The following is a 15,425-nucleotide window of genomic DNA, read 5'->3' as shown; positions in this document are numbered from 1 at the left end:
AACCCATAAATTAAAGCATCTGAGTGTAGCAGGGTGGTGTTAATGAAGAAAAAAAATTTCCTCCTCCCTTCCTTCGTCAGCACCCATCTTTTACTCGCGTTTATGTGCACAAAAATCCCTCGGTCGCATGGGGAAGCAGCGGCGCCGCACATTTACGAGGTGCTCGACACCGCTGCGCTCCATCGGGGCTGGGCCTCCCCGGGAGCGGGGCATCCGGGGCCGTGAGGCAGGAAACTCGGGTCTGAGCTGCTGCAGGGGGTGCAAACGCGGTTTTGGGTGCGCAGAGGTGTTCCCAACTACCAGCTGGAAACACAGGGCACCCCGTGAGAGATTTTAGCCGTCTTTCCCCCACACTCCCGGCGGGCCCGGTGGAAACCGTCTCCCTCCCCGGCTTGCCGCAGGCAGCGTTTTGGATGCAGGAGCCGTTCCCCCGGCGGGTGACCTTTCCCCACCCGTCCTGCTCTCTTTTTATACTCTGCTGGTGCTTTCTGACCCACGCCGGAATGGCCTAGCACAGAGGCCAGCGGAACAAGGGCGAGAGCCAGGAGCCAGGCTCCGCACCTACGCACGCACCACGGCAGAGGGGGAGCTGGGCGAGGGGAGGAGAGTGACAGCTTTCTTCCCTTCCTCAAGCTCCCTCCTAGCTAGCAGCAGGCAGCAGACCTTGAGGTGGGGAGCTCAATACAGACACCCCCTCCCCTACCGGTCTGACGGGATCGGGAGCATCCTGGACAGTGAGAAATCCCGAGGACCGAGAGACTGGCCCTGCGAGAAGAAAAACAGGGCCCGAACATAAGTTTCACGCTTGTGGTGGAAGACCTCAGCCTAGCGCCATTTTTCTGCCCCCAGATAGCTGCGTTATCTCTTTCTCTCCATCCTTTTATATTTTTTTTCCCCTCCTCTTTTTCTTTTTTCGAGGTGGGGGTGGGGTGGTGGTGGTGGAAACATGTAATTCTGCTGAACAGAAAAGCCAGGCCCGGGAAGAAGTTTCTTTTGACTGCTCAGGGTGATCTATCCAGGCCCTCTAATTAGAGAGGGATCCAGGGTGGCATTAGTTTCCAAACATTTTAATCGAGCTTTAAGCAGAGCTCTTTACAATAGCAGGAGATAAATGTAGCAACTGTTACCGTCCCCCTGAAAGGCCACCTCCCATGGTGGGCATTCAGTCTTCCTTTCACAAGCCACAAGCAGTTCAGTCTATGGACCCAGCAACACTCCACATATCTTCTAATTAGTCTAATTAGAAAGGTGGATTGATAGATGCAAGGAAGACAAAGTTAGGAAGATGCTCAATGCTGCCAATCTGTGCCGGGGAGCGGCTTATTTTCTGTGGGAGGAAAAAGAAAAAAAAGCGAGGGGGACGACGAAGCGGGGAAAGGAAAAAAGAAAAGGAAAAAAAAAAAAGAAAAAAGGGGGGAAAAAATTGAAGGAAAAGAGAGAGAAAAAAAAAAAAAGAAGAAAAAGAAGGAGCCTGACACGAAGGATGAGTTCCGAGGAATTCGAGGGGTAGGAGTTGCTGTCTCTTTATTGAGGGGGATGCATAATTGAGGTGCCTTTCCTGGCCAGGTTTTCCCCTGTGGGTTGTCCTGGGCTGGAAGAGCTCCCGGCTGCAAGGCACAGCTCCTGGCCATGCCGCGCCGTCTGTGCACCGCCTCGGCCCCCGCCCGCTCGCCACGGGGACGCGAGTCCCCGCCATCGTACGCGTGGAGGAGAAGGAATAGAAAGGAGAAGGCGCCGAGAAGAGGCTTGCTTCCCGGTTGCCCACCTCGGTTCATCGCCTCTCAGGCTGTCGGCAGGGAGCGGGGAACGGAGACCCGCGGAGGCCCCATCGAAGCTGCGTTTTTGCAGGGGTGCGTGATAGGGACCTGGTGGGGCTGCAGGGGCAGGCAGGGGGCTGAGGAGAGTTTCCGCCCCACATTCAAGCCCACCTTTGCCTCCTCGCAGGGAGGAAGGTGCGGAGGGAAGCAGTTCGGGTGGTTTGAAGAAGGCTGAACCTTTAATTGGGCGATAAATCAGGGAGAGGTGCATGAGGCAGTGCGCGCAGGTGTCAAAACAGAGGACAAGTCCGTCGGCCAGCACGGCAGGGCAGGGCCTCCTCGCCCCCTCCCTCACTAATATCACCCTGGTAAGTCTCCCGCCCTCAGACAGGACTTAGGGAGGGGGAAGGCAAGGCGAGGCCGGCGGATAGCGAGTCCCTCCGAGCCATGGGGTAAGGCTGCGGGCTGAGTGTGGGTTCTCTAACCGCCACGGCCCGGGAGACCGTGTCCACCGGTGGGCTTCCCCTTCTCTCTCTTTCGTCAAGTCGGCACAAGAGCGCGCAGGAGAAGCAGGTCGGAAGGAAAGGTCCCCGTCTTTCATTTCGGCACCCTGCGGCAACTGAGCCGCCACTCGCCTCCCCGCCCGCTCTCCTTGCTCCGTCCTCACTACCTGTCTTTCCCCACACTTGCTCGCTCTCTGGTCCATTTGGATTACTGACCAAATTATGAGTGATTTCAAATTCAATACTTTGATAGGAAAAAGGCGGCAGGGAGAGCGAAGAATTAAGACCCAGCCTGTCAAAGTCCCTAATCAAACTGCTAGCAAAAGGGGATTCGCAGACAAAAGGAAACAATGGAAGTCTCGTTAGATCATTTTTCTGGACATTGTTTATGGTCTGGAAGGGATCAATCGTTTCAAAATGTTACCAGTAAAAATGATCCTGTGTGGAATGCAGCTAATCCTTTTAGGTTCCTGTCAACTGTTTCCACTCAAGGAATCCGATTTTTCAAATCAAAGGTGCAGAACTCAATTGCCGAGGGATTTATAGCGCCGGCACCAGGCTCCCCGCACCCTCCCCCAGCGCCCCACGGTATCTCCAAACGCCCCTCGTGGGTGCCGAAGGCAGGGCCGACCCTGGGCCACGGGCTGTCCATGTCGGAGCGCGTTATCAACCCAGGGCGCTCCCTCGACGGAAACTTAGGGCTGCTCTGCCGGCTGGCGACTGGGTGCCCAGGGCAGCCGAGGCAGGGCCACAGCGTACCTGAGGCCGGGAGAATACAGGGAGCAGCTGGTCCTCTCCAGCCGAACTCCCCGCGGGGCCCTCGGCTCTGCCTGGAGCGGTCGCGGGGATTTGCGCTGCTCTCTAGGCGAACAGCTCCGTCTGGCAGTCGCAGCAGCTGCCCCGCGGCTGGGTTCAAAAGCTCGTGTGGGAGCCCTGGTTTTGTGTTGCACGTGTGTTAGCAAGTTGTTGCGGGCTTCCTTTGGGTCGGGAGGAGGCTAGAGAGGAAGGGAGTCAGTTTGAAAGCAGAGACATCCATGTTGCTTGTCGGTAGCTCCGCTCCGGTGCGCGGGCAGGGGAATCTGCCTCCTAAGAGTGCGGGAGGGACGAGAGTCTCCCCCGAAAAACATGTCCCGATGGCGGAAAGGCAGATATTTGAACACCCGGGGAAGAGCCATAGCGAGGGAAGTCGTGCTGAAAGCGATCTAAATAGGTTAATTTCCAAAGCAGAGCCGCCCTTTTAGCTTCTCGTACAGAAGCGGGAGGCAGAGAGGAGGAGGTCTGCGGTTTGGTCCTAGCGGGACCGCCGGCTGCCGAGCGCTTGCGGGACAGTACGAGGACACAAACCCGTGTGCGCTGCCTCACATGCTGCGCCGTCTGCACGGAGAAAGACCAGTTAAGGACTTCCAGGAAGGCGAGGAGTATGTTTGACAGAACTCGCCGAGTTGCCCCAGGAGGGATTTCGAGCAATCAGACCCCGGCTGGAATTAATAGTATGAATTATTTTCCACGGTCAGTAATGCCCAACCCTATCCACTGCAGAGCAAGCCAGTCACCTGACACACCTACCCTGGACTTTTTTTTTTTTTTAATCAATGGTTCCTTTAATCATGAGTTACTGATCTGAAGATTTCCTTTAACCCTCCCTTCGTGCAGCCGACAGGTGGAATTTCACTGTATACACGTATATTAGAAAACCATCAGTTTCGTCTGGTGGTTGCTGAATAAGCAGAAGTGACAGTGTTTATTTTACGAAAAGAAAACGTGAGGAAGACACCTCATTTATCTTGATTGTGTGTATTTAATGTATTTCGTGTATACAGGTGTGCATGTGCTCCTCTGTAATGAAAGCTGAGAAGCAGACCTACGTCCACCGTGGTAGAAAAAGCCATATTCCCGGGTTTTACAAGGATTTTTCCAAAGCGTGGGCATTTGCCTGAGCCACCACCGCAGTGCTACAGATGCCCGGGTGCGGGCTGGTGGCAGCACCGGGTCCCAGACACACAGGCCTGAACGTACACACGTGTTTCGATGCACACATACGGATTTCTATTGCATGGATGGCAGAGGAATACCTTCGGATTAACCAGTCTTAGACAACGAATTAATGTAACAACTGAAATCTCTATTTATCCTTTTGCTTCCAACATAAATTGTATAATTTATCATCTAAATATGGGGCCCCACAGACTTCTGCATGCCGTTTTGCTCCATCAGCGAAAGGAAAACTTAGAATCAATTCAACAGGTCTCTTGTGGTTTGGAGAAAGGGCAAATTTAACTATTTTGATTTAAAAAAACAACATAATATTCCCTCTGAATTCAGCTCAGTGATATCATTTCTGAAACTGGCTAGACACTGCATTCTAAAAATAATAAACTTTAAAAGTCTTCTGTGCAGTCCAGTCCGTATTTTTTTCTACTTTCTGGGCACTCCGGGGCCTAGCCGGTAGATCTCTCTTCTCCTGGAGGCGCAGATCGCAGCGGGAGCCCCGCTGGCCCTCGCCGCGGCGGCCCGCGGATCCGCAGCCCTCCGTAGAAGGCACACCTTCTTACGAGGCGCCCCTTCCACGGGGTTCCCGAGCTGATGCCCGCCGAGCCGCCGCCGCCTGCCTCCCAGCTCCCACGCGCGGGCTCGTCGTGGTGTCCCGCCGCGGTGGCGGACGCTCTCCCCTGCAGCATATAGTCCGCGGAGCTGCCGCGTTGCTGCCGCCGGGCGGCTTGCGAGTTTTACCGCGGGGGTCTCTGACCCCCCCCAAGACGTGCAGCCTTCTCCTCTCGGGAGCTGCGCGGCGAGCCGGCCGGGCGACAGAGAGGGGGCCGGCAGGCCCGTGGGGTCGGCAGCTCACGGCACCCCTCTGGGCGAGGGCCGGCGGCGGCACACGGCGCTCTTCTGCAAGAGAAAAACAAGAACAAGGAGTCTACCGACCTGAGGCTCGCCTGCAAGTCTCCGCCTTCCCCCAAAATCGATGGGCAGCCCATCTTGCACAGAAAGGCAACGGGAATGTTTGCTGCTGCAGCGTGGATCGGAAAGCACATCGTGCGCCGGCAGTGCCATTTTCCTGCACACGTACATACATGTACACACGCACCAATCTTCTCTCCGCATCTCAGTCATGCTTTATAGCGCAGGAAGGGGCAGCGAGCGGAGGGTCCACAGCGGCTGCTCGACGTGGCTGTCACCGGGAGGGTTGTGGAGCGGAAAGGACTTATGGAGAAGGTTGGAGAAGCCCCGCAGCCACCTGCGGCAGGTCACCGCGGCTGCGGATGAGGAGCGAGTGGGCACCTACCTGCTCGGAAGGCACCCAGATGCGGGTTCCCGGGTCGCGCCAATGTGTGAGACCGCAGCCGCGCTGAAAGGGAAGCAGGAGAAGCTTCGCTGCGCGGTGAGGAAGCCGCTGGTAACAAGCTGAAAAACGGATCTGCTTTGGTTAGTAAATCCCAGCGCAGGGAGAGTTTGGCCATGATCATAATTTCCGTGGTTTCTGTCAAATACAATATTGTCGGAGACTACTGAAATACTTCCAGTGAGTAATGAGAGAAAGTATTATGTACGGAGCGGATCCTGAGGGTCCTGCCAAGGGGCCATTAAACCAGACCTGCTTTCCAACAGATCCCTCACACAGGCCTCAGTCTCGGCGGCTGTGCCCTCTGCCCTTGGAACCCGCATCTCAAGAAAAGGAGCAGCTGAGAGCAGGTGAGGCCCTCACCCCCTCTATTACCGTCATGACTCAGGGATGGGACACTTGAAGTCAACCTACAAGGACGGGGGGTGCACCAGCCGACACCTCGTTGCTCCCGGGGGTACCCCTCGCTGCACCAGAAAAATGCCCAGGAGCGAATGCATGACCAGAAGGAGTTGCGGATGGGGAAGGTTTGGGAGATCAGCTTCAGGGCCGCGGACCCGCGCACGGGGGCCCCACGTCTCGGCCGGACACCCGGCCTGAGCTGCCGCCCGCAGCCCACGCTGGTCACGGCAGAGACCGCGCGGTGTCTGGCTTCTCCGCGCAAGGAGTTGGGGAGCCCCCAGGCGGGAAGGGCGCAGGGTTCGGATGTGCAAACTAATCAGCTTCGAAACGGGGGAGGGAAGGGGAAACTTATACGGGATGTGGGAAGGGACCTAACCAAGTCCTTCTTGAGAGAAACGCTATACAAGATGCTTGGAAAGAAAATTTTTTTAAAACCTAATTAAAAATATATAAATCACCCAACAGAAACAAAGAAATATGTAGAAGGAAACGTTTCTGGATAGAGACACTGTGTGTGGCATAAAAAGCGATTGAATACATAAGGGCTTCATTAAATTCCCAATAGATAACATTTGGCTAAATCTATCCCTAGATTAAAACTCTGCATAATAGCACCATAAACTAAAGTTTCTTTTTGTGTGGTCCTTCTGGAGGAACTGATTGAAACATTAGCCCCCATATAGAGCAATCCCCTCCCAATTCAGCTCCAGTAATTCGTCTCTCAGCCCTACGGGGACATGATGAGAAAAGGAGACGGGTTAATGAATCTACACTTTGTAGCTGGGAGGAGGAGAAGGAGACAACATCATCCTCTTGTCCCACCGGCTTGTTTATTAGGGTCCAGCCTATTCTGGAGGAATTATTTGTCCGGGCTCTGTCTCTGCGAGGACTACACGTACCCCCCTGTTCGCCTTGAAAGCCGTGGGGGCACGGTAGCCCATTTGCATGCGAATGAGGCGCTGGGGCTCGGCGGTGCTGCGAGCCCATCAAAGATCTGCGGGGTCGGCGCCTTATCCGGCGGCACCTGCTCCGGCGCAGCGGCTCCAGGAACCGGGACCGCGGGGCCTCGGGGCCTCGGCCGGGCGGCTTTCCCGAGGACTCGGAGAAAACAAACGAAGAGGTCTTTCCCTCAGCACCACAACCTCCTTCCCTGACCCCTTTCCTCAGTGCTTAAAACAAAACAAACCCAAAAAAACCCCTATACCACGTATTACAATTTGCTCCTGTCAGGTTGCCTACGAACTTCAGGTGAAGGCCCTGTCCTCACAGGATGCAGACGAGCAGCATAACGCGTGGAAGGAACGAGTGACTGAGCAGTTTCCTTGCCGTATATTTTCGAGCAAGGGTTTCTTGTGAAGAGACCCGAGGGAAGGACGGCGGGCACACTCGGACCCCACCGCCCCCGCGGACCGGGCCGGCCTGCACTCACGAGAGGTCGCCGGGCTTCCCGGGGTTTGCTGGGGGGAAGCCAAGAAAAAGAAATACCGGGTCGTCGGAACCTGTTCTTGCCATTTAACTGCATGGGGGCAGCACAAGGACTCCCATGGCTTCTCGACCTAGGCCACTGCTCGAGCAGGCAGGAACCGGAGCGATGGCAAGTAGCATCCCGCTGCGGGGACTCCCGTACCGCCGTGCTCACGGCTACAGCCCCTTTTCTCCCTCGCAAAACTTTCCCCTGCTTGATTTTAGCCGCATCTCCGAGGGCCGCTTAAGCCGGGATCTGTATCCCTCGTTGGACTGGCGCGGCGGCCTGGCGCATCCCTCGCCCGGGACCGGGAAAAGAAAGTTAATCGTTCCGCCGTGAAGAGGATGCGCTTTCCCATACGGGCACGTATGTGGTGCCTCTGAGTTCTTTTCCCCTTGATTTTAGGAATTAAATGGGAACCTACATCCCTGCTCTCTAAGGAATGCGGGGCACTCAAATAGGCCCTCCAGCTGCAGGCAGCAAATGGAGCCCAGTAGAGTTCTTACATTCAGTTTTTCCACTTATTTAAAACGGTTACTTTAACCCTGCGTTGCTACAAACAAAACAGAAAAAAACCATCACTTTCCTATCTACGAGAATGCTTAAAAGAAAGGCGACAAGATATTTCGATATGTAAAAGCACGTAGCCAAACAACCTCCTTCCTTCCAAAGAACAGTAAGACACATCCCTCCCTCCTTTTTTTTTCTTTTTCACCCAGAAAATTCACACAATATACCCCTGAATCTACTAAATTGTTTTAAGTATAGTCGTATTTGAAAAGTGCCTCCCTGAATTGAAAAACTCCTATTCCTATTCCACAACAAGCAATCACACACGTCTACTCCTAAAACCTGCTATTCTCTTTTCATGCCTAAGCTCCGAATACTTGAGGCACACTTTTTGCTTAAAAAATAATTCTAGTGTATGAAATAGATATCCATGGACCTTATGCATGTTAAGATTGGAGTTCAGAATGAGAAAAGCTGCTTTCACGGTTTTTCCCATACATTTACATATCCTTACTTCAATAGCTCGTGCACTTAACCAGGTCGTCACACGAGTATATTCTAATGTTCATTTTATATTATATGTATTGAAAAGTAGAAACACATGTCCCTATTATCGTCACAGAAGCATAAGAGTGTAGGACAAGCCTCTCTGAAGTTCAGTACGTGCCCCTTATTAGTAGTATTTTCCTTTGGGCCTCTTGGAAAGCCAACTGTGAAGCAGTTGTGATTTAGAACACACCCAAAAGTATAAAAATAGTTTAAAAACGGCTTTTTAATCAATCCTGTGATTGGTGCCTTACAGAACTGGGTTTTACTCCCGCGAGAAACAGATCTATTTCTATTTATACCCTCTTTTGTCCTTGCTTTTTTTTTTTTTTTTTTGGTTGTTGTTGTTGTCTTTCACTCCCTGCTAGTGTTAACAATGGTTTGACTGTGAAGATCATATTCTGATCTTCTTCTTCGCGCTCAAATCCAGTCATAACAAATTTCAAGCTGTAAAATTCCTCGGCTGTTGTGCTATTAATCCCGAAGAAAAAAAAAAATTCAGTGCCCCAAAGAAGGGAGAAGTATTACAGAGGGAAGAGTATGAAGCCAATTGTTTGGCTGGGCTCCTTTGGTCTTCGGGTTGGTTTTTGCCTTTTTTTTTTTTTTGAAAATTAATTTTTTTATTTTTGAAAACGTGTAAAAATTTTACATTAGAATGGTACAATAACACTTGCCAGTAATTTTTTAACAATATTCCTTGTAAAGAATACGCATAAAGTACGAAATAAAAAAACTCCATAAGTCTATTATAATACAAAACACAGGTTAAAATAAGAAATTATAATCTTGAGTTTCTTCTGTGTAAACATGTTAATCTTTTCTTTTATAAAAGTACATGAGACAAGTGTACTAAAAGGAAAAAGTATTGCTTTGCTGTCCTCCCTCAAGTCTTTTTTTTTTCCTGTACATTACTGTATTCAAGCTCCTAGACCTGAGAATCTCTGAACTTCAACGGTTTAGAGACGTTATTTATCACCATATCACCTTTTTTTTTTCTTTTTTTTTTCTTTTTAAGGAGTAACGAGTAACTTTCCACGAGCGTGACCGCCTGCCTGTGCAGCATCTAGACCAGGCTTTGCAAAAACACGCGGCGGACTCCCTCCGAGCCCCACCGCGCAATCCCCGCGCAAAGCCCGCAACCCCTCCGGGCGGCGTCCACTAGACATCCGAGCGGTCGAGAAAGGAGATAACCCAGATCCTACCTTCGGAAAGACTCCCAAACCCTTAACAATTAGAGATCCGTGCCGCGAAGCTGGAGGCGGCGGGCAGGGCGGCGGCGGGGCGCAGGCTGCCCCCGGAGCTTCCCAGCGAGCGGGCCAGCCCCGGCGCCGCGGCCGACTGCGAGGCGCAGCTGCTGCCCGCACCGGGGCCGGGACCGGAGCCGGGGCCGGCACCCCCCCCGATGATGCTCTCGATGGAGAAGGGCGAGCGAGCCAGCGCCGCGCCGCTGCCGGGCTTGGCAGCGTGCAGGGAGGCCGCCAGCGCCGGGCCCAGTGGGTGCGCGTAGCCGAAGGGCGTCCGTGCCAGCTCCGCCGCCGGCAGCAAGGGGCCCGGCGGCGCGGAGGCGGCGGCGGGGGGCAGCGCCGCGCCGGGGGCGCTGCCGGGGGCGGCGGGGGGCTGGCGGGACGGCGGGGAGGGGTGGTGGAAGGCGAAGAGGGCGGAGTGGGGGTGGTAGGGCTGGAGCTGGAGGCCGTAGCCGCAGCCGTAGGGTCCGTAGGCGCAGGGAGGCTGCTGCGGGGGCTGGGGCGCGGGCTGCGGGAGGAAGGCGGCGGGGTCCACGGCACGCAGCAGCAGCTCGGGCGCCGGGAGCTGCTGCCGCTTGAAGCGCTTTCGGCGGCGCAGGAAGCTCCCGTTGTCGAACATGTCCGCGGACTCGGGGTCCAGCGTCCAGTAGTTGCCCTTGCCCGGGTTGCCGGGCTCCCGGGGGATCTTGACGAAGCAGTCGTTGAGGGAGAGGTTGTGGCGGATGCTGTTCTGCCAGGCAGGGAACTTCTCCCGGTAGTAGGGGAAGCGCCCGCTGATAAACTCGCAGATCTCGCTCAGCGTCAGCCGCTTCTTGGGGCTCTGCAGGATGGCCATGGTGATGAGGGCGATGTAAGAGTAGGGCGGCTTCACCAGACTATTCTTGCCGCCGCCGCCCGCCCCGCAGCCACCGCCGCCCGCCCCGCCGCTGCCCGCAGCCACCGCCTTCTGCGGGCCGCCCCGCGACGGGGGCCGAGAACCGCCGGCACCGTCGCCGCCGCTCGCCCCGCTGCCACCATCGCCTCCGCCGCGCACGGGCGACCGCGGCAGCAGGGCATCGTCGTGGAGGTCGCCCACATCCTCCTCGTCCTCTTCCTCCTCGTCCTCGGCGTAGGAGCGGCGGCGGCGGGGAGGCTGCGGCTCCTCGTCGTCCTCCTCGTCGTCCTCCTCGCCCACCACATCGATGTCGGTCTCCTCAGCCAGTGCCGACGCCTCGGACATCTCCGAGCTCAGGGTCATGGCGCGGCGGCGGGGCAACACATTGGTGGCTGACGGCGCGGCGCGGCGGGCGGGCGGGAGCGCTCCCCGCCGCCGCCAGGCCCCCGCGCCGCTCCGCGGAGAGCCGCCCCGCCGCCGCCGCCGCGGGCAGGCGGGCCGCTCCGAGCCGCGCCGGCCCCCAGCGCCGCCGCCGCGCCGCGGAAGCGTTCCTGCGGCTGGTTTGGGGTTTGTTTCGGGGTATTTTTTGCTGCTTTTTTGATTTTTCTCTCTCTCTTTTTTGTCCCCTCCCCTTTTTTGGGGGGTCTTTTGTGGTTTTTTTGGTTGAGGTCGGGGACTGGGAGGCCGGGGGGGCTATGCCGCCGCGCCTGGAAGTCTGTTCCCCCTTCTTCTCACCTCAGCCCCCAGACATTAATGGATGCGGGGCAGGAGGGAGCGCGCCTAGTACTGGGAGGAGAAGAGGGGAGGAGGCTGGCGAGGAGGGAGGGCAGAGGGGGCGGCTTGCTCGGCCTTAGGAAAGACGGTGAAAAGGCTGGGGCCGAGTCCCAGAGAGGGCGGCCTTCCTCCCCGCCTTATAACGAGGGGGCCATCACATGGCTCCCAGCGTCAGAGCGCGGTGGGGCGAGCGGCGGCCCCGGGCGGCGCCGTGTCTCCCCCCCACCGCGGGGCGCCTCGCCATCCTCCCCCGCCCCCCGCCCTCGCCCCGCCAGGAGGGACTCTGGGGGGCCGCGGAGCGAAGCGGGGCCGTCTTACGTGGAAAAGGGGGGAAATAAAGAAAAACGCACACACACACCGCCGGGAAAGAAAACGGGGAAAAATTAATAAACAAACAAAAAACCCCAAGCAAACACCAACACCAAATGAGTCTGTCCCCAAGTTCTGGAGCATCTTCCTAGGAGCCGTCCGGAGGGTGCTGGGAGGTCTGCGTCTGCCTGGGCTGCTCCCAGGATCGGGGTCCCGTTTCCCGTGGGAAGGAGTAAAAGCGTCTTTTCGTCGAGATTCCGGCGCACCGCCGCTGTTTCGTCGCCCGGCGCCCCGTGGCGCGGGGCGGCGTGGGGCCGGCCTGAGGCGGGGGCTGCAGGAAAGCCTGGCTGCCGGGGTGCCGGCGGGGACGGCCGGGGGGGACTTGGCGAGAAGCTGTTTTTTCTTTATCCTCAAAATCATGCCACAGAGAGAGATGGTGAGTTAATAAACTTCAGACTTCGGTCCGCGGGACGGTTTAGAGACATCTCCCCCTCACTTTCCTCTTCCCGCTGCATAGTTTAATTCATTTTAAAATGAAATCAAATATCTCTCGATGTCGCCCTCGCAAGCTCTCAAAGAACCCCGCTAACCTAACGGTTTACTTGTAAGGCTATTGTTTTTAACAGAGTGAAGCAGCTTCCTCCATTATGGGAAACACTAACAGAGAATTAGCGTTATCTCTTTCATATGCAAAGCAAAACAATTCACTGGCCTTTAAAATGCCAATTCTGTTATGAGTGTAAGAGCAGCATCCCCAAGAAAAGTGACACAAAATATTGCTTCCTAACTAAATCTCAGTTTCAGGTGATACACTCGAGGAGAGCAGAAGAGCTGGGACCCCCTTTATGCGGGGGCTGCGGGTTTTGGTGAGGAACCAAACTTGTATACAAATGTAATTACCGTGGTCTTAAAAAGAAACTCTTTGAAAATTCCCGTCGCTCCTAGTTCTGACAGGATAACCCACGATCAGGATCCGATTGATATGGGAGTTTGTAGGAGACCATGTCATGCTCAGGCAGAAATCGTCGTGAGAAGGACGGGCTGATGCCTAGTGTCCTTACTGCCGAAATCTCTCTTCTCAAACAACTCTAACACATCGTTTTCTTGAAATGCATGTTCAGTATATTGTCCTAAGTCAAAGCTTCAAGCCACCTTGTTTCAAACTCAGTTCCACGGATTTACAACATAATCCTTTCTACTATTTCTAAATAATCCTATTTACATTTTGTTCGCTACTAAGGCGCCTGCAGGACAATACTACCAAAAGTTACAAAAGAAAGAAAGAAAATAATAATAATAATAATAATAATAATAATAATAATAATAATAATAATAATAATAAAACCAACAACAACTCTTACACCCAGTAACGGACTACCTTTTTTTTTTTTTTTTTTTTTTCCCTACAGAAAGATTGATAACGTCGCTCGAGATTTACAGTTCACAGGAAGTAAAATGCCTCTTTGAATTAGTTTTGAGTCCTAGGGCAAGTCACTAAAAGGAAGGCAGAAAAGACTTTTCCTCTCCGAGAGGTTTCTCCTTTTTACAAAGCTAGTATTTTTCTTTTTCACTCTCTTTTTGTTCCTTTTATCCTTGCTCTTCTGGTGGTACTTTCTGATGTGCATGAACATTTAAAACCATCTTGAAACAAAAATTCACTTTATCAGATAGGAAGAACGATGTGGTTTAAAAATTTTTTTGTGCAAGAACCCAGGAAAGCAGAACCGGAAAGCTAGATCTGTCCGCTATCTCCTGCTAACACCCAGTCAGGACGCACTGGTATTTCACTGAGAGTGTGATATCGGAGGCTCTTCGGCAGCACCGGGTGCCCGGGAGCACCGCAGCTCCGGCGTACCGGGCGGGGCCCGGCTGGGGTGAGGGTCCTCCTGGACGTGGCCGGCCGCGGTGACCTCGGAGAGATGGTGGCGGGGCGTTGAGGACCCCCCCTGGCAGACATGGTCAATAATGTAAGCCCTTGTCCGTCTCGGAGTGAGGAATGGAGTGTCTTGCTTTCTGGGGGGCAGCTGAGCCAGCCCAGTGCGGACCATTAAGACCTGGCGTTACCGCAGCCCCTAGAGATCGCGACTTGTCTTTGCGCATCTTCCGCTTGCTCCCGTCCCAGCCCGGCAGGTGCCTTCTCAAAATGGCGTGAAAGAAAAAAAAGGAAGGCGAGGAGTAGCGGCACAAGGCATGAACGGCGTTTCCCCAGGTAGGACCCGCCGCCCCCCGGGGCTGCGGGTTTTGCCCCGGCCCTCTCCCGCGGCCGGTCCCGCTGCGCTTCCGGCGCTGCTCAGCGCGGGCGGGCGATGCCACCTACCGGCAGCACTGAGGACGCCACCCACCGCGGGGACGGTCGGGCCGGCTCCGGCATGGCTGTGTGCCGGGGCAGAGCGCCCGGCAGGGCCCCCCGCCCAAAGCAGCACATCGGGAAGGAAGCCCATCCCGCATCCCCACACTCCCGGGGGGGACTCCGAGACCCTAAGGAAAAGCAGCGTTTTGGGGACACATGAGAAACTTCCATCCATGGGAAGGCTGGGACTTCCCTGACCACTTTCCCACCGCCGCCGCGGGGCTCTGCCACCCTGCAGTCTTCCTTGAGGGAGCGAGGCTGCCCTCCTCATTCGCCACACATCCACCCGTGAAACGGCCACCACGGGCCCAGGACCTCGGGGGCTGTCTTCCATGGTTTCCTGTTGTTTGCGAATGATGTAACATAACGTGTATCTAAAACAAGAGCTGGACAGAAACGAGATGTGAAATACAGCTATGCAGGTGGGGTTTATTTGTTTATTGCTTAGGGTTATTAATATTAATTATAATCATATGTTACACACAAAATTCTTGCATGCATATATAGAACACCCCACTCTTCATCAATGCAGTGCATGTACTGATCAAAGCATACAAGCAGTCCTGGTGACTCCTGCTCTTCACCTAAGTCCATGGTACTCCCCAGCAATAAGGCTCAGATCTTGGTGTCCACAGCTCGACAGTGGACAGGAGCTTCTCCCCAAGCCTCATCCTCAGATCCAAACCTGAGAAAGACTGGGTATTTTGGCAGCTTTCTGCAGCTGGAGCTGACAGGAAAGCCCCAGAAAGCCAGGGCAGCCTGCTCAGATGGAGGCTCCAGGGACACTGGGCAGAAGCCAGACTGGGTGGATCCACCACCATCTCCCTTTGATGGGTTCTGGGGGACAGTGTCCCTTGGGAGACCCATAGTGCCCCAGGCCACACATTCTTCTTACAGCTGGGGAGTCCATGACTGAGCGGAGCACCCTGGAGCCCCTGTTGCAACAGGGGATAGATGAGCCTAAAGACCTCCCCTGCCCCTGAATTCAAAATCAAAGAGCACCGCAGGCACAGCTTGAGGCACTTTCCTGCAGCCACACTGGCACACTGGCTGAGATGCTCTGTGTTTTCCAGGGTTGACCTTGACCATGCAGATTCCAGAGCCTTCTCCAGCTCCACACAGGTCAGTTGCTTGGGTGATTTTTTGAGTGTTTGAATAGATGCAGCCTGTGGAAAGTGCCACAGATCCTGGCCACAACCTACACATGCTGGAGCTGAAGAGCCTGCCCTGAGCTTTCTGCACCTTGCAAGACTCCATCACCAAAGGCTGCAGTTCTTTTGTTGCACACCCAGACTTGAGTTTTACGTGCAGAACAGACTTTCTGTTAATTGAAATAAAACCATTTTCC

General features: G+C 54.7%; 1 protein-coding gene across 1 annotated transcript; it reads right to left on the bottom strand.

Moving 5' to 3' along the window:
- Positions 1-9,750: 9,750 nt before the first annotated feature.
- FOXD1 (forkhead box D1) lies at positions 9,751-11,007 on the bottom strand (the record flags this gene model as incomplete). The annotated part of the gene is made up of 1 exon (XM_080362265.1): positions 9,751-11,007. The coding sequence occupies one exon, from the start codon at positions 11,005-11,007 to the stop codon at positions 9,751-9,753; it is 1,257 nt and encodes a 418-aa protein (XP_080218391.1).
- Between the last annotated feature and the right edge of the window lie 4,418 nt (positions 11,008-15,425).

Source organism: Nesoenas mayeri (genome assembly GCF_963082525.1).
Source record: "Nesoenas mayeri genome assembly, chromosome: Z".
NCBI lineage: Eukaryota > Metazoa > Chordata > Aves > Columbiformes > Columbidae > Nesoenas > Nesoenas mayeri.
This window is presented reverse-complemented; position numbering and strand designations above follow the sequence as displayed.